The following is a 24,241-nucleotide window of genomic DNA, read 5'->3' as shown; positions in this document are numbered from 1 at the left end:
GTCCCAGCTATCTTGTCCACCCAAAATATCTCTGGAACAATAACAGCTATTGGAAAACGACTTTCACCGGTATCAATGTAGGGCTGGGGCCCATGAATGTACGTATTTGGAAACATTCTAAAACGAGAGCATATGTGTTTTTTAACACAAACTTACGTTTTTTTAAATGTACCTCCTATATTTTTTCTGCAGAGATACTGAGACGCGAAGTTAACGCTTGAAACACCCGACATGCGCTGCTAGCGCACGTCCTGAGGCTCAGGCGTGAACCCCATGCTGCCCGTAATCGCGATGGTCCGAAACGAATAATACGGTCTGCTGCCATCCTCTTGATAAGTATGGAGGTGTGATTTCACATGTCAATCTCATCGCGATTACGGTCAGCATGGGGTTCACGCCTGAGCCTCAGGACGTGCGCTAGCAGCGCATGTCGGGTGTTTCAAGCGTCAACTTCGCGTCTCAATATCTCAGAATGTAATGGTAATATTGCGATGCAATCAACGCCATTGTGTATGTGCTTTGTCATGCTATGGATTGCTGAAGAAAAAATATAGGAGGTCCATTAAAAAAAAACATAAGTTTGTGTTAAAAAAACACATATGCTTTCGTTTTAGAATGTTTCCAAATATGTACATTCATGGGCCCCAGCCCTACATTGATACCGGTGAAAGTCGTTTTGCAATAGCTGTTATTGTTCCAGAGATATTTTGGGTGGACAAGATAGCTGGGACACCCTGTATACACAACATAGCCGGCCGGTGTGGCCGTGCGGTTCTAGGCGGTTCAGTCTGGAACCGCGTGACCGCTACGGCCGCAGGTTCGAATCCTGCCTCGGGCATGGATGTGTGTGGTGTCCTTAGGTTAGTTAGGTTTAAGTAGTTCTAAGTTCTAGGGGACTGATGACCTCAGAAGTTAAGTCCCATAGTGCTCAGAGCCATTTGAACCATTTTACACAACATAATTTGTTGGATACTATTGTATCTCAGTGACCACAAACAAAAATCATGACATGTGTACAACTGTTGTACTATTCCTTTGCTTCGTTAACCGTACCCACGGTATAAGACCTTATCTACAGAGAACTAGATGTCATTTATTGGGTATATTGAAATTAATGAGCGGTAGTGTACAGGGTGTTTATAATTGAATATCGAGATTTTAAGGCTTTATGATATTTATTACATTAAACTTACAGTTATAAATGATATGTCAAATGAAAGAGCAACTCAAACAGTTTTACCAAGAACCTTATAAACGTTCAGTGAGAGCACCATTTGTCACACGGCACACAAGTGTTTTTTGTGCCGTATCCCGGTGGAAAGTTTATGGTCCTTTCTTTTTTTGGTGAACCTACTGTAACTGGCACTTCTTACCTTGATACACTAGAGCAATTGCTCTTTCTTCAGTTGGAAGAAGCCAGAGACTTCATTTTCCAGCAAGATGGTGCGGCATCTCACTGGCATGGCGAAGTACGCGATTGGTTGAACTTCGCTGTACCCAAGCGCCGCAAGGGGCCCAATGACAGGGCTTGCTTTGGATGGCCTCCACGTTCACCCTACCTAACGCCAAGCGAATTTTTCCTTTGGGGCTTCATCAAGGATCGTGTGTACGTGCCTCCGCTACCAGCAGACCTCCCTGAATTAAGAAACCGGATTGAAGCAGCTGTTGCTACAATCACTGAAGACACACTTATCAACGTTTTGGAAGAACTTGGCTATAGACGTGATGTGTGCCGCGTGACAAATGGTGCTCACATTGAACATTTATGAGGTTCTTGGTAAAATTGTTTGAATTGCCCTTTCATTTATAAACACCTTGTATATTTATACACTTTCTGTTCCCTTCTCGTCAGCATTTACGGAAATATAACTATCGGTTATGGGTGCAAATCAGTGGGCAGAGAGAGAGAGAGAGAGAGAGAGAGAGAGAGAGAGAGAGGGATTCAATAAATTTAAATAAGAGAGTAATTGGTCGTTTATTTCAGAATAAATTTATAATGTAGCACCAGTTATTAACCTTGTAAAACCAAAAATCCATATTTAAATCGAGAGATTCGTATTTAAGTAAATAAATAAATTGTGAAAGTGCTCCATTTTAGAAATATGCTTTCTATTCACCTCTTCTTAAAATAAGATACGTAATAATAATAATAATAATAATAATAATAATAAGAAGAAGAAGAAGAAGAAGAAGAATAAACAAATTGTGAAATTGCTCCATTTTTAGAAATATGCTTTTTATTCACCTCTTCTTAAAACAAGGTATGTTACAATAATAATAATTAATCAACAAATTGTGAAATTGCTTCTTTTTAGAAATACGCGTTTTATTCACTTCTCCTTAAAATAAAATTCGTCCTTTGTATGTAAAACAGTTGGCAAACCTAGTCATGGTTAATTTATGTAATCGAAAAAGCTGAAAAAATATATAAATGAAATCACTCCAAGCAGGAGATTGAGTATAAAAGTTTGATACAACTTCCGCAACTGTCGGAGACCTGTGAGTTGGTTGTCTCACAGCAAGTGAAACCACTCAAACCCTATAGCTGATAGGGCCTCAGAGTCTTGGTTTCATTCGGCTGAGAAAACCGACGGAACGAAAAAACTATCGAGTGACCATTCGGCTGTTAAAACACGTCGGCTGTGCCATCACTAGGAATAAGAGGCCTATATGACGTCAATACTAGTACAAATAAAACTTACACCATAACATGGAAAAAATTGTACTTTTTCTTGAAAAACGTTGAAAAGTTGCGAGAAATGCAAGTGTATGTAAAATACTGCAAACAACTTGTTTGCATGGTAGTTCTTCTTAAGCTTAAAAACCAGAGGGAATAGGTATTCCACTAAGCAACGCACAGAGAAAGGTAACGTGGTGCTAGCCTGGTTACGTAGATAATACTTTAACCATATGTTGCATTGCTTACTGTTTACCACATTACCACTTCACCTGTTGCTTCGAAGATAAGAGCCTAGGCAAGTTGGGTGCGCGAGCGTTCATGTTACAGCGCTCAGTTGGCACATTCCCGCGTCAGCAGGCCGCTGGTAGGGAACAAAGGCTGTCCATGCGGAGCCGAAGCAGTGTGTCGCCTCAGTGGCTTCGCGCCGGGTGGATGTATATTGTATCGTGGTAAGAATAAAGTCATATGGCGTTATGCTGTGGCTATTTGTATCAATCACCTGCTCGCCCTTCATATCAAACATCTGATTGCTTTACAAATAGATTATGTTTTAAATATTTGGTATTAAGCATGTAAACGAGATGAAGTTAAGAAAAGATTTGAAATGATGTTAAAAGTCTGTTGGATGTTGCTAAGTGTTCTCATTATCAAACGCTGAATAAGTAGAGTGTGCGCCACTTGCGCTCCGTTTTAAGCAAAAACTAGTTTTTCACGCTTGCCAGTGTTTATGACGTTAAATCTCATGAACCATACGTCTTACAATGATATAATTTTGCAGGTACATTCAGTGATATATGTAAATACTATCTGGAAAAAGTGTTGCGAATAGAGTTAGTAGGAAAAATGTAATAAATTGAAACTCGTGCCTGATGCTGAAGTTTTACTGTATGAACAGCGAAAATGTAGTAAGCGATAAACTTTTTTCCTTTCCTTATTTTTTTCGGGGGAGGGGGGGGGGTGTCAGCGAGAAAAAGTTTCCTAAGGTTTTGAAATTATATGTAAAGTTTTGTTGGACGTCGCTAAGTGATTACATACTCAAATACTGGACGAATACAAAAATGGTTCAGATGGCTCTTAGCACTATGGAACTTAACTTCTGAGGTCATCAGTCCCCTAGAACTTAGAACTACTTAAACCTAACTAACCTAAGGACATCACAAACATCCATGCCCGAGGCAGGATTCGAACCTGCGACCGTAGCGGTCGCGCAGTTCCAGACTGTAGCGCGTAGAACCGCTCGGCCACCTCGGCCGGCTGGACGAATACAGCCTGGATAATTTACGCGCCGCGAGTTATGCTGTCTCGAGACATACACGCTGTTTCTAACTGTAATACTTATCGTAGTGTGTTAAACCTTTAACATGAAATTACAACGCGGCGTCAACTGATTTTGAAAAATGACTGAAATTGAAAAAAGGCAGAGTGGGCAGATGTGTCACTGATGTGCGTATCGGAATGCGATGGGTAAGTGGTTCTTGAGGAAAAAGAGCAGCATTTCCTTCTTCATTTGCAGTCAGTTTTCTGAGAATATCCAATAGCTGAATGTATCAGATGTTTCCAGAACCACATTTTCAAATATACCAGTTTCGTTTCATATTTCCTCACATGAAGCTACAATCTTGACCAGCGACTATAACGCCTCATCTATAAGGGGTATTCAGAAGGAGATGAACCGGAGGCTGTAAAATGAAAACCACTGAAGTGATCGTAATGCCATTGCCAACGGATGAGTGGTGTGGTCCCTGTATGAGCGTCAAGACCCCAAACTCGTCTCTAGAGGAACATCGGCGTGCACCTATGTTGACGATAGGGTGAGCACACGCACTGTTCGACCGTCCACTGCACATAGTTGTGCAGAAAACAGAGAATTTAAAAAGAGGAGCAAAGGGTTGTAGACGTCTCCTTATAGCGGAAGAAGTGCGGGAATCGAAAATTCGTGGAAGAATGTCGCAAGAGTACGGAGAGCACTACATGTCGATTGCAAGGGTCGATGATTGGTGCAAGCGATCCGAGGCAGAACGTATGTCGTTTGCCGGTGACGCACGAGCTGGAACGCCACACCGCATCACCGATATCTTTGTCTGGCAGGTGGATGCTGTCATAATTGAAGACCGGCGAGTTACAGCGGCAGCCAGTGCGCTACAGGTCGGATTGAGTGTCTGTATTGCTACTGACGTGCAATGATCTTCGTACACGGCGTTTCCCACACTTCTTGCGCAATACGGAAACGCACTACACCCCTTTGCTCTTATTTTGAAGCTCCCATTTCTCCCTTTTAGGCGCTATTGGCGGTCGACATATGCACGTGATCGCTCTGTCGTTACGTGGGTGTGCGCCCACGTCCCTCTAGCAGCGACTTTAGGACCTCCACGCTCGTATAGGGACCACACCTTCTTCCTTGAGCAATGTCATCACGAATCCCCTTCAGCGGTTTTCATTTTACAGCCTATGGCTCATTTGTTTTTGAATGTCTCTTATAGAAAGGTAATTGGACTCGTTTGACAAGACTGAAGCTTTCTGCGAGGAAATACGAAACGAAACGGGGGAATTTGAAAGGGTGCGACGGAATCTTTCTTGAGACTGGTGACCATGAACAGAGTAGTGAGGCATGTAATAGTACGTTGCTACCTGTTGGTTTTGATAATGGGGCATTAATGTACATGTGCAAATAAATGTATGTATGAATAAAATGCTTACCTCAATGTAAAGACCAAAATTAAATTAACATTTTTGACATAAAAAACGCAAACAGTATGGAAAGGTGGCAGATATGTTTGAGCGCATTCTTCCTATTACTAGCTACGAAAATATGATAGTATTTGTTTCAAAATGTTCAGTAAAACATTCTTCTTTATTTCTTGCGCACTTTTACAAATTGCCCAACATATTCACTCCATTTAGGGATCCATTGATGTCGGAAAAAAATGTTGTACTAATCCTTGTAGACATGTTTTCTGTCGTGTTTATCACAGTGAGGGAGGTTGTTGAGACATCAAACTGAAGGGAAAAAATGTGAGATACAGGTGTGAAGAACAGAAGGGATGATATTAAGGATGTCTGTTCTGTAAAAGAATTGTGATGTCTCATTTAACTATGAGTCTATTCGTATCGTTTTACTAAATTACGCCAGCCAGTGAGAGGCATATCGTTTCCGTCTCGTAGTTTCCTTTACCTAATTCAGTGTACGCCATAAACCTTTCGAAAAATTCCACCTCCCAGGAAATTAGTTATTTTATATGTCTTCCAGATGGCCTTCACTGCTTTCATATAGGCCCTGCTCAGATTCATGGTTTCCTCTCGCAGCCAATAAATGTGGTGCCATCCCACTGATTTGCTTTCTAGCATTTAGCGGCACAGAGACCGCTGTCATTGTCGTTCCCTCTCTCCCTCTTATTACATTAAAAGCTAGTTTGGCGCTAGTCAGACCATTCTCGCATGGCTGACTCTATGATGAACTTCGTAAAGTGCGACAGAGAGTTTATAGAGGATAAACAACGATCAGATAAACTTCCGTGCCTGCAGTTGAATTCCGTTCTACTGCGATGGTCTGTATAAGAAAAATTCGTTAGCCATATGTGGACTTCGACTTGGTGTCTCTAACTCATTCATAGCCAAGAATTGTCTTTGAATCTCGCAGCGATAAGAGTACGCTTTAGTCTTGGCATTTCCTACATTAGAGTCAATTTGTCTCCGAAGATGCTTGTATTGACGATTTGTTTATCCATGTTTGCTCTGATGTCAAAAGCCTTGTTTTAGAATGGAGCATAACACGTGGATGCTGGTAAGCCGCATTGAGTGTTAGTGGCAATTATATTGAGGGAGATGCGTAGAGGAATGTTGTTCCCCAGACGAAAATTTTATTTTTAAAGAATTGTCTTTTCTTTCTTAATTTCTTTCGTCTTATCATTGTTCCTTGTAAGGATTCATCATTTACTGGAAGTATCGGAGTTCAGTGTTTACATCCATGTATTCTTTGCCGTGAGATTTATAGCGATATGCATAATAGGCTTGTAAATGGTGATTCTAAAATATACTTAAATATTTATCTGCGTGAAAAACTTCTTACTTCGTCTGAACTCCTTGAGATGCAGGAAGGCAAGAAAGGAAACAAAATGGGGCCACAAGGAGAGCAGTTGCTTTTTTTGCGTACCGTAATACGAAACAAGAGGCAGCAACGTTTTATTTGTTCTCCATTAGTTATTCAGTGTTGCTGTTGTGCGTTCTCGCTAAAAAAAAATGCGTCAGGCTAGTCAGCAGTTTGCAGACTTTTAACGACTGCAAATAAGCGTGCACCTTTGAATAGTTGCAGAGTAACTGCTGTTTCATTTGATGAGTCCTCTATCACTCGTGTAGTTTTGCCTCTTAAACTCAAGTATGCTGCTTCTTTGCGGGTCGTTATATCGACCTTTTCAAACTGCGAAGACTGTGAGATGTTTATTGTCAGCAGTGATAGTGGTACTATTTAGCTCTCTTCTTCTTCATTTGATCTAAAAATTCATCCACTCAGACCAAAGAAAAAGACAGCACTGGATGCTTCGTTGGAGGTTTTCTTGAACTCTGCCTTTATGGCTTTCTGTTGCTCTTTCTCTTCGAGTCGGACCACTCGTAAGCCTTCATTAAAATAATCGCTGCCCTAATTACCGCTCTCATTTGTAATGTTTCGCTTTTATTGCGCCTGTTCTGGTCGTGCATTAAAAACTCGTTATAGTTATCAGTGAAGGCGAGATGTCTGCAGCTGTGTGATTTTATGTGTTTAGTAGTCGTAAGACGTTTTTAGTTACAGACCTTGAACTAAGCGGCGGACCAGACAGCGAGAGTTACTGTACTCGGAATGCCCATCACCAGAGGATTTCTTCCATTCTCTGGACTATTATTTGTGGTATTTCGGGACGTACTTCGAAAAGGAAATAGTAGTAAAGGTATTAACGTTTGTTGGAGCCAGGCTTTAAACTGGTTCCGCGCGGTATCTCGTGCCTTCAAGTGACCATGTTCACTTGCACATAACAAGATCGCTGCTGTGCCATTATCTTGGAAGAAATTTTGTTGCAACTATTTCGAACAGGAAAATATGTTATATATATTGACGACAGCCGTTTCTGTTCTATCCTGTGTCCTCTAATTCTTAACTGGCAGATTTCCGTTTGTGGTAGGTACTAAAGTCACGTAACGGAACCAGTGAAAATAAGTAAGGTAGAGTGGTATCCTTTCAGTAAAGAGGTTAAACTCCGCTGGACAAAGTTTCGTAGAATGACGGGAAAGGGGGTGGAACAGAGGGGAGGAATCGAGCAGGAACTTATTGAAGAAGAAATCAGCTCATCATTGACACAAACCGATGTACAGAAATCACATGAGATTTAAATGAAGAGATCCGGGCTAGAATTATACCCTAGATCGTTCATAATTGGACTCAAATATCTTAACCACTGTGTCACCACGCTGAATTCGCCTGCCCGTGTCAGGAAAAATCGTTAAACTGGGATTATCTGATGTGACTAAAGACCACCATCTGACATCCAAGGGTCCACCATTCCCCACAGCAGGAGACTACGTCAACCCCTTTGAGAAGAACAGGTGGAGGAGGACACAAAAGAACGGCTTATCACAAGGAAAGATGCTGGTACCAATGCTGTACAATAGCAGCAAGTACCAAATGACATCAGCCAATTCATATACGCTGACGGCACAGCAGTGGCAGCTCAAGATTCGGGATTCTCAGAGGTAGAAGAGAAACTGACTCACAATTTGAACCAACTCTACCTCTGTTACGATGCTGGTCGCCTGCAAATAATCACCAAGGTATTAACGTTTGTTGGAGCCAGGCTTTAAACTGGTTCCGCGCGGTATCTCGTGCCTTCAAGTGACCATGTTCACTTGCACATAACAAGATCGCTGCTGTGCCATTATCTTGGAAGTAGTTCTGCACAGCCGCACTCAATAATAGTATGGCATGTCGAGACTCATTGTGATGTGACAAAGCGTACGATTCCAGCACTGTTCACAGTCGAAATATCTAGGCGTGGCCCTGGATCACACCTTGACGTTTAAAACAGCATTGAATGACCGCCAGAGCCAAGGTTTGTACCACGAACCACATCATTAGGTCACACGAGGTGGACTGGTGTGTCGAGCTACGAGTGTTGCGGATGTCGGTTACGGCACTTTGTGTCTTTGCTGCCCATGTGGCGCCCATTTGCATAAGGGCAGAAGGTAGACGTTACAGTGAACGAGGCAGTGCGAATTGCAATGGGATGCTTGAAGCCAACACTAGAAATTCTACCTGTTCATTTTCATTGCCCGCTCCCCCCCCCCTCCCCCCCTCCCCCTCCTCCTCGCTCGCGTGCGCCTGTCCACAGGGCACAGGGTCAGATGTGGAGAGGACAAAGATGGGAACTGACTCCTGGCAGCCAATGCACGGATCGCTGCCCGTCGGGAGACGCCTGCGATCCAGCTAAAGTCTCTTGCAAAGATCGTAGGCCCTCGTGGATGCCCACTAGAAGTACCCTGTGGAAAAAACGAGGTACACAACTGGATGATTGGACATCCTTCCAAGAGCTCTTTGGAGAGCTTTGAACGGAGATGGGTTTGGGACTGGCAAGGTACAAGATTTGGGCCACCTGATGCAGTGCTACCTTCTGGGTGAACCTTGCTTATTAGAAGATCTTTCTAAAGTTAATAACAAGGCCATTTCGCCAGCAATTTTCGGGAAAAAATTAGAAAACCAATTTGTTTGAACGGACAGGGGGATAAATAAAATAGAATAATCAGGAATAAAGTCAGTGACTTAAAAGAGCACCGAGAGCTCCGTTCCACTGTGTGTTGGTTAATATTATCTCTCTATTTCAGTTTCTGTTTCATCCGCGTTTCCTTGCCTAAAATTTTTATTCAGATCATTCTCTCAACGTCCACTGGTCAGACTGATCATTAGTCATGAAAACTGGTGAAATTTGCAAAACAGGTGCTGTTTGTCTGTCGTATAAGAATAAATGTTACTCTTTTTGCTACTATATTTTTGTTTTTTAACCAAACACGTTTCATCTGAGTATTTTAGGCGTATTCAGTGGCTTGTCTCTTCTATTTTCTTTTAAGTCAGTTGCAGCACTTTTGACATCAAACTTCTATTTACAATAATTCCCGCTCAATTTTATGCTTTTGTTGCGTTTGACATTGCTGACAACAAACATTTATGAAGGGAAAATTCCGAATGGTTGCAGATATTGTCAATATAAAGTAACGAAGTTTAGGCTTTAATGTCCTTTCGACCGGTGTGGCCGAACGGTTCTAGGCGCTTCAGTCCGGAACCGCGCTGCTGCTACGGTCGCAGGTTCGAATCCTGCCTCGGGCATGGATGTGTGTGATGTCCTTAGGTTAGTTAGGTTTAAGTAGTTTTAAGTGTAGGGGACTGTTGACCTCAGATATTAAGTCCCATAGTGCTTAGAGCCATTTGAACAATGTTTGTCCTTTCGACGTCGAAGTTATCAGATACTGGAGCACAAGCTTAAATAAGAGAAAGTTGGTGATGGGAATCAGCCTCTTCATTTTCAAGAGAACCATCTTGGCATTCGCTTTAATCGATTTAGAGTAACCACTGAAAACCTAACTTGTTGTGGTTGCATTCTCGGAAGAGTCTAGTGTACCGACCAATGTGTCACCGCTCTCGACGTGAAGTATACAGCTGAGATCTGAAGGCTACTATTAAGTGAAATTCTTCTCATAGTGACATATTAAGTGGTCATATAAACTCATTTTTGTAGCCAGTGTCTTAAGGTTTCTGAGTAAAACTTAAACGTCTGCACTTTGAGATATCTCTTTAATTTACTTCCAAGCTTCCTACGGACTAAATGAAAGTTCCTTTTTATACTCCATCTCAGAACATGATCCATTGTAATTTAGCCTGGTACACACACTTTAGCAGTAATTCGGGATAGGTAGTACAGGTTACAGAATAGTTTCTTTTGTTGACGGTAAACAGTCTTCCTGCAACATAGTTATGAACTAAAGCATGCCACTAAATGTATTAATAAATTCAAGTATTCCCTTAAATTTATATGACCCAAGTGTCGTCATATTTAGATAAATGTAACGATGTTGCTGCGGTGGTAGTAATAACGTTAGTTTGATGCATAACATTTGATGTAACATATTTGTATAAATGTAGAGTCTCTTGCCTGTGCTCCTACCAATAAACTGAAGCTGGCACCTTTATCCTTGATTTAACATGTGGTCGTTCTTAGTCGTATTGTACGGCACTGCTTGTATAAAATGACTAGAGTTATGACTTTTTGATCAAAGATCGAAACTAATATTAACAGCTTATCGATTAATATATAGAATAATACATTTTAATTATGTACCCCGCTCGTTATCTCTGCTGTCGAGTTTCAAGCCAGGTGAAGTCTCTCTGAAAGTCCACGTAGTACTAATTTGAAATCGTTTCCTCTAGAATTCAGCACGTACCCCGTTGTCTTGGACTATGAATTTCGCGATACCCCCTAACAAGAGAGGAGAAATTGCTTTTCCCTCTTTGGGTATGTGTGATTTTTCTCTCATTTTCCTTCATTATCTATGGTTTGACATACTCTGTCTCATTATTTGTGCCATTCAGGTATGGCTTCGATTATTCTGTAGAAACGCGCTTTCTTTTTGCGGGTGCGTGGGATAAGAAGCTGGAATGTAACAACTAAAACTTTCAAAAAGGTGATTGACGAAAGCGCTAAGGAATTCAGATTTCCCTGAAACCTCTCTAAAAACTCTCCCCGATTTTCATCAATATCCGAAACTTAACTACAACAACTAAAATGCTTGTATTGTGTATAGGAAGAGAATGCATGTGCGATGAAAGTCGTCGAGAACAGCAATTTTCATTATAGGGTGTCATTCGTAGCTGTTGTTTAGCAGTTTCTGTGCGTATTCTTTCCACCAAAATAAAAATCAGTCATCAGCTGCGCAAAAAAATTAATTACACTTAACTTCAACAGATTAACCAGTCAGCTTTAGAAGTTCAATACATGCTTAAATCGTAGGTAAGCCGACGTCAAACAAGGATTTGACGGTAAAGACTCCCTAAACATATTAAAAACAAATGTAGAATAATCGGGCATCAGCAAAGTGTAAAAACGTTGTTAAAACGAATGTATAAAAGTTGAAAATCATAAAAATCACATACCTTCGTTGAACGATAAACTGTGACACGTCGGCAAAAGTGCATAACATTTGCCATGGATAGCAACCAGCTAATTGAAAGCTTAAAGTGAATTAATCACGCGTGTATACAAAGCGGGAGCGCTAACATCCATAGAACCTTTTAAAACTATGTAAAGGTTTTGAGACAGGCTAAGCGTATAAAAAGGTAGTAATACATTAGATTAAATGCTCAACGCCTAGTCAAGTATAAATGTATAATTACATGCGAAGGCGAGATAAATAAAATATGTGTAAAGAATCCTATTTTACGAACAGGTGATAGTGGCGCGAAAGGCCGATTGAGTAACAGCAATTCATTGTACTCTTCACTCAACTGGTGACTAGGCCGGCAGCCGGACGCGAGTTTGCAGAAACGCAGGGAAAGTCAGCTGCATCCAGATTACGAACTAGGGAAGCGGAGGGAGCCGTTCCCAGCATTGTTAACTTGAGTGCAGCCAACTTCCCTTGGGTGTTTCTGTCGTTGAACTATCGTACGTACGTTTTTTACAACCTTTTTATACTTCCCTGATGTTCAGCTGTTGTTTTTTTTAACAACCGTTATGTTTCTTACTTAATATGTTTACGACGTCTTTAAGTCCGATTCTTTTATTTATGATTTAAGCCTCTATTGATATTTTGAAGATGACAGATTAATCTGTTGAAACTGGTACAGTGAAATTAAAATTTTTGTGCAGCAGAAGACTGATTTTTATTTTGTTGAAAATCTTCCTTTTAGCGTACACTTTATACAGTATATGGTGTACCCATGACTGGTTTTTGCCTTCATATCTAAAGATCAGATTATCAGTAATATGCCCAAAGGCTGCTTCATGAGCCCGTTGGCGCGCGTGCCTTTGTCAGTGTGTGTGTGTGTGTGTGTGTGTGTGTGTGTGTGTGTGTAAAGTACACACGTTATTAATTTTATTAAAAACTAGTTTTCATCTGCCCAAAAGAGTTCACAACGTACATTAGCCATTTTCTACTTTTTCCACCGGGTCTTGCAGGCATTTCTGTTGTGGATTGGTGAGTAATTGACAGACTAAATTATGCACCCTTAATTTAATAGAAATTGTGTAAACTTCGTCGCGGACTGATGTTGATTGTCAGCACCTTAACTAACGTTCGGTATGTACAACCATTCGTATCTTCAGGAACGAGGATGATCCATCCAAATGTGCCAACTAGGGTGCAATTCGTTTCCTTTAACATCTAATTAAGATACGCGAAAGAAACTTGAACTGTGGCTCCCGAGTCTTCTACCAGTTGAATATTACAAAAGTGAATTCGTTGATCAATTCTTAACCCTGCAACGCACCAAATCAAAGGACAAAATGCACAGCAGGCGGGACGCGCCCTGATATGCAGAGACCTACCTGAAAATTATTAGGACACTAGTAGTGATAAGAGTTAGGATCGTAGCAGACTGGATGCTTTGTTCGGAACTCAACCGAGTGTTGTGGTACAAACCAATCCAAATATACCTAAAGGAAGAGAAAAACGAGGTTTTGTTGGACTTAAGGCGCTGAGTGTTGATCAGTAAGTGCCGACAGGAAGACATATTCATAATATATATCTTGTGCATTTTCCTAATTGTTCTTGCTTCCCACGAAAGTATCTGGCAGAATGTGGTTCCCACCCAAATAAATAAATAAATGAGAAAATCGAAAACTGGCTTTGCTGATAAGGACACGACCACAAACCACATCTTTCTAAGTTGAGCAAAACTGACTGTAGCCTGGAACTAAAGACAGGCGACCACGTTGGCGATGTAGGCAGAGGTAGCGAGATGTGATTAAGGAGGGTATGAAGGCAGGGTGTGGTTAAGAAGCGTATGGAGGTTATTGACATCTAATCGAATGGCGCTACTGATAAAGGAAGGTGGCGTAAGCAGGACTTTCTCAAGCGGCAAGGGACGTGTCCGACAGACCAGACACATCTCCCACATATACATTTCTGAAAAAGAGGTAACTTCTCCTCGACGTTTCTTTCAGTGCGGAAGCACTCCTACTGGAATCAGAATTTACGAGTAGGGAGTTTACTGGAGGAGGGACGCTGCATTACAGTGTGCGATAAGTTGGAAATTTGAGTCAGTCAGGAAGCGTTTCCGGATGGCCAAAGCGGTTAAGGCAGTCTGTAAATTCGAGTTCGAATCTCAGTCCGACACAAATTTTCAACTTTCGCCATTCCATCGTCACGATGCCCTCTGCGTCTAACCGTCACGATTATCCACCCATCCTTTCCGTTTCCCTTCCTGAATTTCATTCTTACATAGAAGAAGAATATGGCAGCAGTCGTTAAGTGGAGACCGTTGGCCACTGCGTTGCCTGTGGTGAGAGGTAATGTCTGAAATTTGGTATTCTCGGCACACTCGTGACACAGTGGATCTCGGAATATTGAATTTCCTAACGATTTCCGAAAAGGAATCTCCCATGGGTCTAGCTGTAACTACACTTTTCAGTTGAATCACCTGAGTACAAATGAGAACTCCACAAATACACTGCCCTTTTATACCTTGGGTTCGCGATACTACTGCCATCTGCATATGTACATACCGCTATCCCATTACGTTTGACACCGCAGTATATTACGTCGAGTCCGGCCTTTCTATTTGTGGACCTGGCAACCACAGATGGACAGGCGGGCGGAAGACTCAACAGCAGCGAAAGAAATGCACACTATTTTTGTAAAAATACAGTTTTCATTGTGCATGTGTGAAAGTTTTACAGTGTGTAGATACATCCTTCCCGCTTGTTTTCAAACTTAGTTCAACCTGTTCCCGTGAGTGGCGCCGTCACAGCATGTCTTCAAGATGGCTGCTACACTTGACGTTCGTCAGAAGCAACGTGCTGTCATAGACTTCCAGTGCTGTGAAAACGAGACAGTAGGAAACATCCACAAGAGGTTGAAAAAGGTGTATGGAGATGCTGCTGTCGATCGCAGTACAATTAGTCGGTGGGCAAGTAGGTTACGTGATGAAATCGTGCATGGCAATATTGAGGATTGTCCTCGCAGCGGCAGGCCTCGTACTGCACACACTCCAGATAATGTACAGAGAGTTAACGAATTGGTGACTGCTGACAGACGCATCACAGTGAACGAATTGTCACGCTACTTTGGGAAAGGGGAAGGAAGTGTTTGCAGAGTACTGAAAGTGTTGGCGTTAAAAAAGGTTTGTGCCAGGTCAGTTCCCAGGATGTTGACAGTGGCTCACAAAGAAACAAGAAAAACGATATGCAGCGAACTTTTGGAACAGTACGAGAATGGTGGAGATGAATTTCTTGGAAGAATTGTGACAGATGATGAAGCATGGCTCCATCATTTTTCACCAGAGACGAAGAGGCAATCAGTGGAGTGGCATCATGCAAACTCACACAAGAAAAAAAAATTCAAAACCACACCTTCTGCTGGAAAAGTTATGGCTACGGTGTTTTTCGATTCCGAAGGACTCTTGCTTGTGGACACCATGCCAAGTGGAACCACCATAAATTCTGATGCATATGTGATGACACTGAAGAAACTTCAATCTCGACTGAGTCGTGTTCGACCACATCGGCAAAAGCAGGATGTTTTGCTGTTGCTCGACAATGCGCGGCCACATGTCAGTCAAAAAAACCATGGAAGCGATCACAAAACTCGGATGGACAACACTTGAAACACCCGCCTTCCAGTCCTGACCTGGCTCCATGTGACTATCATCTCTTTGGGAAACTGAAAGACTCATTTCGTGGACCAAGGTTTGAAGGTGATGACTCCCTTGTGCACGCTGCCAAACAGTGGCTCCAACAGGTTGGTCCAGAATTTTACCGTGCTGTTACACAGGCGCTGGTTCCAAGATGGCGTAAGGCAGTTGAGAGAGATGGAAATTATGTGGAGAAATGAAAATATTGTTCCTAAAGGATGTATCTACACACTGTAAAACTTTCAAACATGTAGAATAAAAGATGGATTTAAAAAAAAAAAATAATGTGCATTTCTTTTGAAGTGACCCTCGTACCTCAAAATTTAACCTTGTGATGCAGTTCCCCACTATTGTCGCTTCTTTGGAAGTTTTAATCATCTCTGTGGCTGCAAATGCACACATTCCACTCCAGCGGGTACACCCTTCTTGTGATGTGTCCTGCATGCATTTGCAGCCTCTGGACTGATTAAAACGACAAGGAAGCGACAGTAACAGCTTCCACTACAATGGACAATTGCGTCACAGTGTCAACTAGCTGTGATATTAGACGCGGAAGTTTCTCAGTGCGATGATAAAACTGAGGAGCGGTCTGAATGGAGAAACGTTTTTAGCTGTGCAGGGGTCTCTACGGGTTGTTAACAGTCCGCAGTTCGAGTCGACGGGGGGAGCGAGGAAATAAAAGAGGCGCTACTGGCAGGCGTGTGTCGCCGTAAATTACCCCTCCGTGTTGAACATGCGGCCCCGCCGTGTCCGCGTAATTGGCCGGACTTGTCGGCTACCGCTGGTTAGTCACACAGGCCAGCCCGCATAATTTCGACGCCGCCTCCAGTGGCGCAGCAAAGGCCGAGCGGAAAAAAGGAAATGTGAGGCCGCGGTCTGTCTTACACGCGTGACCGCCCGCACACGAGGGAGATTCGCTATAGCCAGTTGTCGGGCTACCACTTGGCACGAACAATTTGCATCACTGACTCAACACCTTTGTCCTGAGTCGCAACCGAGGAGGTAGAAGTTTCACTTGGACACAAATTGCGATCTTCTCTAATCTTTTCCGCAATATCCCTGATGCTGACTGGTGTTACCATCTCGACAGCCTTGTTACCACAGGAAACTTTCGTTTAAACAATCGCTGAAATATACAGCCTGTACAATAAGTACCTGCGGACTTCAGAAAGTAAGTTATCACATGTCGTCCCAAGGTAACAAGGGGACCATCAGACTTGTTAACACCAGATTTTGGTAAGACTTGGGTACGTTGTAGAGGAACTGTTCTGAGTACATGGCGAGCGACTTTTCGTGCGACGGCCCCCTGTTACCGAGAAAATGTTATGCGATCTCGTACACTGATGTGTCGAAGATCACGGGGTACCTCCAAATATAGTGTCGGATCTCAACGTCAACTCGACGTAGCATGGACTCAAATCGTCGGGAGTCTCCAGCAGAAACTTTGAGCCAAGCTGCCACGATAGCGAAGTGCGAAAGTGTTGCCAGTGCAGAATTTTGTGCGCTAATTAACCTCTCGAATATGTCCCTTAAATCTTCCATGGAATACATGTCTAGCGATCTGATTGGCCAGATCATTCGCTCGAAATGTTCAGATTGTTCTGACGTGGCGCATTGTCATCCATAAAAATTCCATCTTAGTTTGGGAACATGAAGTCCATGAATGGTTGCAAATGGTCTCCAAGTAGTTGACTATAACCATTTCCAGTAAATGATCGGTTCGATTGGACCAGTGGACAGCACACACCATTACGAAGCCACTAGGCCCCAATTATTTCGTGGATATGTTGCAATTTCTGTCTTCCTCTACGTTTTTACCGGCTACGGCTCTCTCTGTTAACATGGATGGTATTCCCTGATGCCTTAACAGGTGTTCTATCATCCTGTCCCCCCTTCTTATCAGTGCTTCCCATATGTTTCTTTCCTCGCCGATTCTGCTGAGAACCTCCTCATTCTTTATCTTATCAGTACACCTAATATTCAACATTCTTCTGTAGTGCCACATCTCGAAGGCTTCAGTTCCCTTCTGTTCTGATTTTCCCACGGGCCGTGTCACACTAACATGCAATGCTGTGCTGCAAAAGTACATTCTCAGAAGTTTTTCCTTAAGTTAAGACCTATATTTGATACCAGCAGACTTCTCTTGGCTTGGAATACCTTTTTCGCCAATGCTAGTCTGCTTTTTATGTCCTCCTTGCTTCGTCTGTCATGGGTTATTATGCTGCCTGGGTAGCAGAACTTCTTAACTTCGTCTACTCCGTCATCCCCAGTTGTAATGTTAAATTTCTTGCTGTTCTCATTTCTTCTACTTCTCATTACTTTGCTCTTTCTTCGATTTTTTCTCAATCCATATTGTGTACTCATTAGACTGTTCATTCAGTTCCCCACATCCAGCAGTTGTTCTTCACTGTCACTGAGAATAGCAATGTCATCAGCAAATCTTATCATTGATATCCTTTCATCCTCAGTTTTTATCCTACTCGTGAACCTTTCTTTTATTTTCCTCATTGCTTCTTCGATGATTGAACGGTAGGGGCGAAAGACTACATCACTGTCTTACACCATTTTTAATCCGAGCACCTCACTGTTAGTCTTTCACTCTTATTGTTCCCACTTTGTTCTTGTACATATTGTGTATGACGTGCCTTTCCCTATAGCTAAGCGTTTTTTCTCAGAATTTCGGACGTCTTGCACCATTAATTAATATCAAATGCTTTTTCACATCGACAAATCTTAAGAACGTGTCTCGATTTTGTTCATCGTGCTCCCATTGTCAACCGCAACGTCAGAATTGCCTCTCTGATGTCTTTACCTTCCCTAAAGCAAAACTGATGGTAATCTAACAGATCCTCAGTTTTTAATTTTTCTGTGTATTACTCTTGTCAGCAACTTGGATACATGAGTTGTTAAACCGATTGTGCGATAATTCTAGCACTTGTCAGTTCTTGCAATCTTTGGTATTGTGTGGACGACATTTTTCGAAACTCAGATAGTAATTCGCAAGACTCATACACTCATACATTCTACACACCGGCGTGAATAGTCGTTTTGTTGACACTTCTCCCAATGATTCCAGAATTTCCAGTGGAATATTATCCATCCCTTCTGCCTTACTTGATATTAAGGCTTCCAAAGCTCTTTTAAATTCTGATTCTAATACTGGATCCGCTATCTCTACCCTGTCGTCTCCTGTTTTTTCTTCTTTCACGTCGTCAGACAAGTATTCCTCTCGCACGCGCCTTCTATGTACTCTTTCCATAGATCCGCTTTCCCATCTACATTTAACAGTGGAATTCCTATTGAACTCTTCAAGTTAACGCGCTTGCTTTTAATTTTACGGAAGGTCGTTTTGACTTTTCTATATGCTGAATCAGTCCTCCCAATAATCATTTCTTTTTCGACATTTTTCATGTAGCCATTTCACCTTAGCTTCGCTGCATTTCCTATTTATTTCATTCCTGAGTCACTTGTATTTCTGTATTCCTGAAATTCCCTGAACATTTTTGTACTTTCTTCTTTTGTCCATCATCGGAAGTATTTCTTCTGTTACCCATGTTTCTTTGCATTTACCTTCCTTGTACCCACGGGCTTCTTTCCAGCTTCTGTGATTGCCCTCTGTAGAGATGTCCATTCCTCTTCAACCGTACTGCCTATTGAGTTGTTCATTATTGTAGTTTCTATAGCCTCAGAGAACTTCATGAGTATCTCTTCATTCTTTAGTACTTCCGTATTCCACTTCCTTGCGCACTAAATCTTCCTGAAGAGTCTCTTAAATTTCAGCCTACTCTTCATCATTAGTACGGGGGTGAGTCAAATGAAAACCTTAAATATTTTTTTAAGTATTATGTATTGTGCAGAAGTGGTACAAAGCTGTATCACTTTTCAACATAATATCCCCTACGGTCAATGCAAGTCCTCCGGCGCTTACGAAGTGCATAAATTCCTTTAGAAAAAAATTCTTTTGGTACTCTGCACAGCCACTCATGCACCGCGTGGCGTACCTCTTTATCAGAACGGAACTTCTCTCCTCCTATTGCGTCTTTGAGTGGTCCAGACATATGGAAATCACTTGGGACATTCAGTTTCCGACTAGACATTATCCGTAACATTAAGAGTGTACACACAGGTGTGTACGAACGAGGAATCAAAACTTTGAGTTATATCTTATCACATGTTGAACACAGTTTGTTGATACCTAGTGTAGTTTTAAAGATATTAAAGTCTTAATTTGAAAGATAATTTATGGATACCCTGTACAACTTCCCTGCTTTTTGTAAAACTGACCGCGAGGAAGAAAACAAAACAGCACATTGTTGTTTATAGGATGAGTGTATAAGGGAGAAACAATTTGTGTAATGGTTTACATGCCTTGCTGTCGTATTTGAAAGTGACTCCGAGAAAGTAAACGAAATAGCATGTTTTCACAGCACACCATGTTCTTTCTCGCAGTCGCTCGTAACAGAAAACTTCAAGATATTAGTTAAGAAAAAATGTATAACCAATGATTTCCGCATGTTTATTTAAGTATCGTGTAAAAATTGTTAGCCGCCCGCTGTGGCCGAGCGGCTTTAGGCGCTTCAGTCCGGAACCGCGCTGCTGCTAAAGGTCGCAGGTTCGAATCCTGCCTCCGGCATGGATATGTGTTAGTTGGATTTAAGTAGTTCTAAGTCTAGGGGACTGATGGCCTCATATGTTAAGTCCTATAGTGATTAGAGCCATTTTGAAAAAAATTTAAGGGGAATGAGTCACTAACTTTTCGAGATTGTCGGTAACTACGCTAAACAACGACTAGTCTTTATATAATAGTACAGATAGTAAAAACACTGACTTTGCCAGCGTGTGTACTGCCTTTCTTACAATATTGTTTTCGAGTGATTTGTAGTAAGTTTTCTTACGGTATTGTAAATAATTAGTTGTTGTTGTGGTTTTCAGTCCAGAGACTGGTTTGATGCAGGTCTCCACGCTACTCTATCCTGTGCAAGCTTCTTCATCTCCCAGTTGTCCGCCCCGGTAGCTGAGTGGTCAGCGTGACAGACTGTCAATCGTAAGGGCCCGGGTTCGATTCCCGGCTAGGTCGGAGATTTTCTCCGCTCAGGGACTGGGTGTTGTGTTGTCCTAATCATCATCATTTCATCCCCATCGACGCGCAGGTCGCCGAAGTGGCGTCAAATCGAAAGACCTGCACCAGGCAAACGGTCTACCCGTCGGGAGGCCCATTTCCATTTATCTCCCAGTTCCTACTGCAACCTACATGCTTCCGAATCTGTTTGGTGTATTCATCTCTTGGTCTCCCTCTACGATTTTTACCCTCCACGCTGCCCTCCAGTACTAAATTGGTGATCCCTTGATGCCTCAGAATATGTCCTACAAAACGATTCCTTCTTCTAGTCAAGTTGTGACACAAATTTCTCCCCAATTCTGTTCAATACCTCATCATTAGTTATGTGATCTACCCATCTAATCTTCAGCATTCTTCTGTAGCACCACATTTCGAAAGCTTCTATTCCCTTCTTGTCTAAACTATTTGTCGTCCACGTTTCACTTCCATATATGGTTTCTTTACAAATTGTAAATAGCCTTTCGCTCCCTGTATTTTACCCCTGCCACCTTCAGAGTATGAAAGAATGCTAGAAACATAGGTTTGCCTTTCCTTAATCTTTCTTCTAAGATAGGTCATAAGGTCAGTATTGCCTCACGTGTCCCAACATTTCTACGAAATCCAAACTGATCTTCCCAAAGGTCAGCTTCTACCAGTTTTTCCATTCGTCTGTAAAGAATTCGTGTTAGTATTTTGCAGCCGAGGCTTATTATACTGATAGTTCGGTAATTTTCACATCTGTCAACACCTGCTTTCTTTGGGATTGGAATTATTATATTCTTCTTGAAGCCTGGGGGTATTTCGCCTGTCTCATACATCTTGCTCACCAGATGGTAGAGTTTTGTCAGGACTGGTTCTCCCAAGGCTATTAGTAGTTCTAATGGAATGTTGTCTACTCCCGGGGCCTTTTTTCGACTTAGGTCTTTCAGTGCTCTGTCAAACTCTTCAGGCAGTATCATATCTCCAATTTCATGTTCATCTACATCCTCTTCCATTTCCATAATATTGTCCTCAAGTACGTCGCCCTTGTATAGACCCTCTATATACTCCTTCCACCTTTCTGCTTTCCCTTCTTTGCTTGGAACTGGGTTTCCATCAAAGCTCTTGATATTCATGCAAGTGGTTCTCCTTTCTCCAAAGGTCTCCTTTATTTTCGTGTAGGCAGTATCTATCTTACCCCTAGTGAGATAAGCCTCTACATCCTTACATTTGTCCTCGGGCCCTGCTTAGCCATTTTGCACTTCCTGTCGATATCATTTTTGAGACGTTTGTATTCCTTTTTGCCTGCTTCATTTACTGCATTTTTATATTTTCTCCTTTCGTCAATTAAATTCAATATTTCTTCTCTTACCTAAGGGTTTCTACTAGCCCTCGTCTGTTTACCTATTTGACCCTCAGCTGCCTTCACTATTTCATCCCTCATAGCTACCCATTCTTCTTCTACTGTATTTCTTTCCCCCATTCCTGTCAATTGTTCCCTTATACTCTTCCTGGAACCCTGTACAACCTCTGGTTTAGTCAGTTTATCCAGGTCCCATCTCCTTAAATTCCCACCTTTTTGCAGTTTCTTCAGTTTTAATCTACAGTTGATAACCAATAGAGTGTGGTCAGAGTCCACATCTGCCCCTGGAAATGTCTTACAATTTAAAACCTGGTTCCTAAATCTCTAGGCGCTACAGTCTGGAACCGCGCGACCTCTACGGTCGCAGGTTCGAATCCTGCCTCGGACATGGATGTGTGTGATGTCCTTAGGTTAGCTAGGTCTAAGTAGTTCTAGTTTATATGGGGCCGATGACCTCAGAAGTTAAGTCCCATAGTGCTCAGAGCCAGAGCCTAAATCTCTGTCTTACCATTATATAATCTATCTGATACCTTTTAGACATTTATTGCAATATTGTTTTCGAGTGATTTGTAATATGTGTTCTTACGGTATTGTAAATAATTAGTATTGACAATAAAATGATAAATCATGAAAAAACGCGAAACGAAAAAGTGTGAAAAATATGGTTCAATGGCTCTGAGCACTATGGGACTCAACTGCTGAGGTCATTAGTCCCCTAGAACTTAGAACTAGTTAAACCTAACTAACCTAAGGACATCACAAACATCCACGCCCGAGGCAGGATTCGAACCTGCGACCGTAGCGGTCTTGCGGTTCCAGACTGCAGCGCCTTAAACCGCACGGCCACTTCGGCCGGCGTGAAAAATATGAAATATTGTTCTGTAATGTTATATAAAGTCTTCAGTGAAGAAACTTAAAGTGCCCCCTTTTTTTTTGCAGGTAACAGCAGAGCTTAATAGCGTAGACTATGGATAGGGTTCCACTCAGCAGAGAGACTGTGGAGGCGATAAAGACGAAGCGGCAGCTGGAGAGGGCGTGGGAGGAGTACGGAGACCCGGAGGACAAGCGAGCGTTGAACAGGCAGAAGAGGCTGGTGAGTCGGCTGGTGGCCGAGGACCGCGGGGCGCACATGCAGGCGCTCGAGGATGAGCGGCGCGAAGCGGCCGCCAGGAGGGCCAAAGCCGACGGGATCCGCAAGATGGTGGCCCGCACCGACGACGACACGCTGTGCGAGTTCGCCGACACCATGTACGGCGTCGTCCAGATGATGAAGTCCCTCGCCGTCGGCAGCAAGAGGCAGCTCGGCGGAGGTGGAGGCGTCCGGGCCATACAGTGGTGACAGACAGTCTCTGTCTGGTCTTTGGCAGAACAAGCTCCATTTTTGCATTTTTCATTTAACTCGTATCAGTTTCAGAATAAACCAAAGGGCTTTGCACGTAGTCAGGCGCATATTATAATTTTTGTACTAAACGCTGATGCTCTGACTGGACAATAAATTAGTTTTCTTGCGGCTTGCACCGTACGACCAGTAAATGTACTTTTATTTCTTCTCGTGTATCACTAGTATCTGTCCAGTTTGTTCTGTTCGCAGTGTAGAAAAAGAAAGTCAATTCGATTGGAGGTACTTTTCAATAAACTGTTTAGTTTCTGATTATGTTTGCTTCCTTTTTCCTCAGTTTTCTTTCCAGTATGTCTTCACAGATTAAAAAAAAAAGTAAATATTACCAAGGCAGATCATTTTTAATTTGAGACATAACGTCAATGGAACTACAGCGATTTCTATGTCTTGATTAAAAAAACCCGTCTTGATTGCATTTGTTTAGCGTTAATGTTGTTAGTGCTTTCGGTCAATAGACAAAACATGAGATTTTCTTACGCCATGTAAGCAATGTAGGTGGTGTTTTCATATGTTTATCCGTTGTTACACCTGTAGTTTCTCATTGTCACTTAGTTTTAACTAGCTTTTAGCTTTAAAAAAAGTGATATATTTCTGGATGTTTTTTAATTCTTTTATTTGCTACGAATACGTCTTACTAAATTACATTCCACTGTGAGGCAGAGTGGGTGTAACTTAACGTTTGCAGCCGGTCCCGGCGGAGGTTCGAGTCCTCTCTTGGGCATGGGTCTGTGTGTTCGTCCTTAGGATAATTTAGGTTAAGTAGTGTGTAAGCTTAGGGACTGATGACCTTAGCCGTTAAGTCCCATAAGATTTCACACACACTTAACCTCTGCAACTGCCAAACCTCTGCCGTTGTTACCATC

The 24,241-nt window shown here is 42.2% G+C and overlaps 1 protein-coding gene across 1 annotated transcript in view; it reads left to right on the top strand.

The window, feature by feature from the left end:
* LOC124616708 overlaps nt 1–23,348 on the top strand; it is a 474,983-nt gene extending 451,635 nt beyond the window's left edge. Inside the window, exon 2 of the mRNA XM_047145052.1 lies at nt 22,919–23,348. Coding sequence (XP_047001008.1) covers nt 22,947–23,318 — 372 coding nt within the window. The 5' untranslated portion in view covers nt 22,919–22,946 and the 3' untranslated portion in view covers nt 23,319–23,348. The remainder of the gene's footprint in view (nt 1–22,918) is intronic.
* The last annotated feature ends 893 nt before the right edge of the window (nt 23,349–24,241 follow it).

The sequence above is a fragment of the Schistocerca americana genome, chromosome 5 (genome assembly GCF_021461395.2).
Source record: "Schistocerca americana isolate TAMUIC-IGC-003095 chromosome 5, iqSchAmer2.1, whole genome shotgun sequence".
Lineage (NCBI taxonomy): Eukaryota > Metazoa > Arthropoda > Insecta > Orthoptera > Acrididae > Schistocerca > Schistocerca americana.
This window is presented reverse-complemented; position numbering and strand designations above follow the sequence as displayed.